This window comes from Frankliniella occidentalis, unplaced genomic scaffold, assembly GCF_000697945.3.
Source record: "Frankliniella occidentalis isolate FOCC.00 unplaced genomic scaffold, Focc_3.1 Scaffold127, whole genome shotgun sequence".
Taxonomy (NCBI): Eukaryota; Metazoa; Arthropoda; class Insecta; order Thysanoptera; family Thripidae; genus Frankliniella; species Frankliniella occidentalis.
In genome coordinates, this window is record NW_026267254.1 from 360702 (window position 1) to 361917 (window position 1216).

The 1216-nt window shown below is 58.9% G+C and overlaps 1 protein-coding gene across 2 annotated transcripts in view; it reads right to left on the bottom strand.

Moving 5' to 3' along the window:
• LOC113212760 (aquaporin-2-like) overlaps window positions 1-1216 on the bottom strand; it is a 15662-nt gene that overhangs the window by 4328 nt on the left and 10118 nt on the right. Inside the window, exons 4-5 of one of the 2 annotated variants that reach the window (XM_026431577.2) lie at window positions 525-579; window positions 116-266 (exon numbers count right to left, since the gene is read on the bottom strand). In XM_026431577.2, the coding sequence (XP_026287362.1) occupies window positions 116-266; window positions 525-579 (206 nt within the window). Of the gene's footprint in view, window positions 1-115; window positions 270-524; window positions 580-1216 lie in introns of both variants that reach the window. The other variant, XM_026431576.2, reaches the window with a different exon arrangement.

The window sequence follows — 1216 nt, forward strand, 5'->3', positions numbered from 1 at the left end:
TGCGTATGTCTTACACTTAATTGGGAATGCCTATAGTCTTTTTTGTGGGTCAGTGAGCGTGAGGGATCCCACTCCAGTGCGGCATGGCTGATATGTATCGAAACTGAATACTTACGATGGACGACATGAAGACGGCCAGCCCGAAGGCCGCCGAGCCGTAGACGTTCGCGGCCAACTTGTCCTTTTCGATGTAGGCGCCCGCGCAGCCCATGAACATGAGGAGGGTGGTGGCCAGGAACTCTGCGCCGGCGAGGACGATGTAGCTTCTGCTGCACAATTATTGTCCATTCGTCAGCTGGTCGTACCGAAGCCGCGCGGCTCCGAGCCGAGCAGCAGAGAGACGAGCTTGTCGGCGCGATAGCGAGAAGCGGGACACGGGGGAGCAAGAACGACGAACACGGAAAGCGGAATACGAAAGCGGTCGAAAGACAAACACATTCGTCAGAGCTTGGCGGGGGGTTGGCGGGCGGTGTATGCGGGTGGCTGGCTACCAGACTATGCAGCAAAGCAATGCGTCGTCGTACCTTGTTGCCGGCGCAACGTCATCGCCGCCGTCATCGCTCCTCAGTGGTTTGGTATCTGTGTGCAAGACAGAATGCCTGTGGTGAGCCTCCCTGTCGTGACCGCGCGGTGCGGCTCGTAAAAGTGAATGTTGCGCCCGGCGGGTAGGCAGCTCGGCGTGCGTGAGGCGAGCGGCCCGGCGCGCCGCGGCGCCCGCCCAGGTCGCCACTCCAGCGGGCTGCTTAATCGGCCCTCGTAAAGATAAATCCGGATAATTCACAATGCGGCCGCCGGCATGGCACGCCGCCGCTCACGCGGTGACCGGGGCCGGTAAGCGCGCCGGTCGTAAAGGGATACGGATTGTTATTATCATCGCCCCGTATACTCGCTGCTCGAGACCGTCGCCACGCCACCAATTGCGAATAATTGTTGTGATTTTGACAGGAGCCGTATTGTGTGTTTGAAGGAATGGGTGCGGCGGCGACGGCCATTGTCGGTTGTTTTACTGCTGGATGGAACACTACTGGGGGGGATAGGGCACAATCCGCGTAGACGGGCAGACCTTTTCCCTTTAATGAATTAATTCCCCCGTCGGCATTCGTTGACTGAAGCCGTGTAGCCTCCGGGTCGGTGGTTGACAGGGGCCTTCATTTCATTAAATACACAGAGCGTCGCGGGTTGTCAACAAGATCGCAGCGGGCGGCCATCGCGTTCA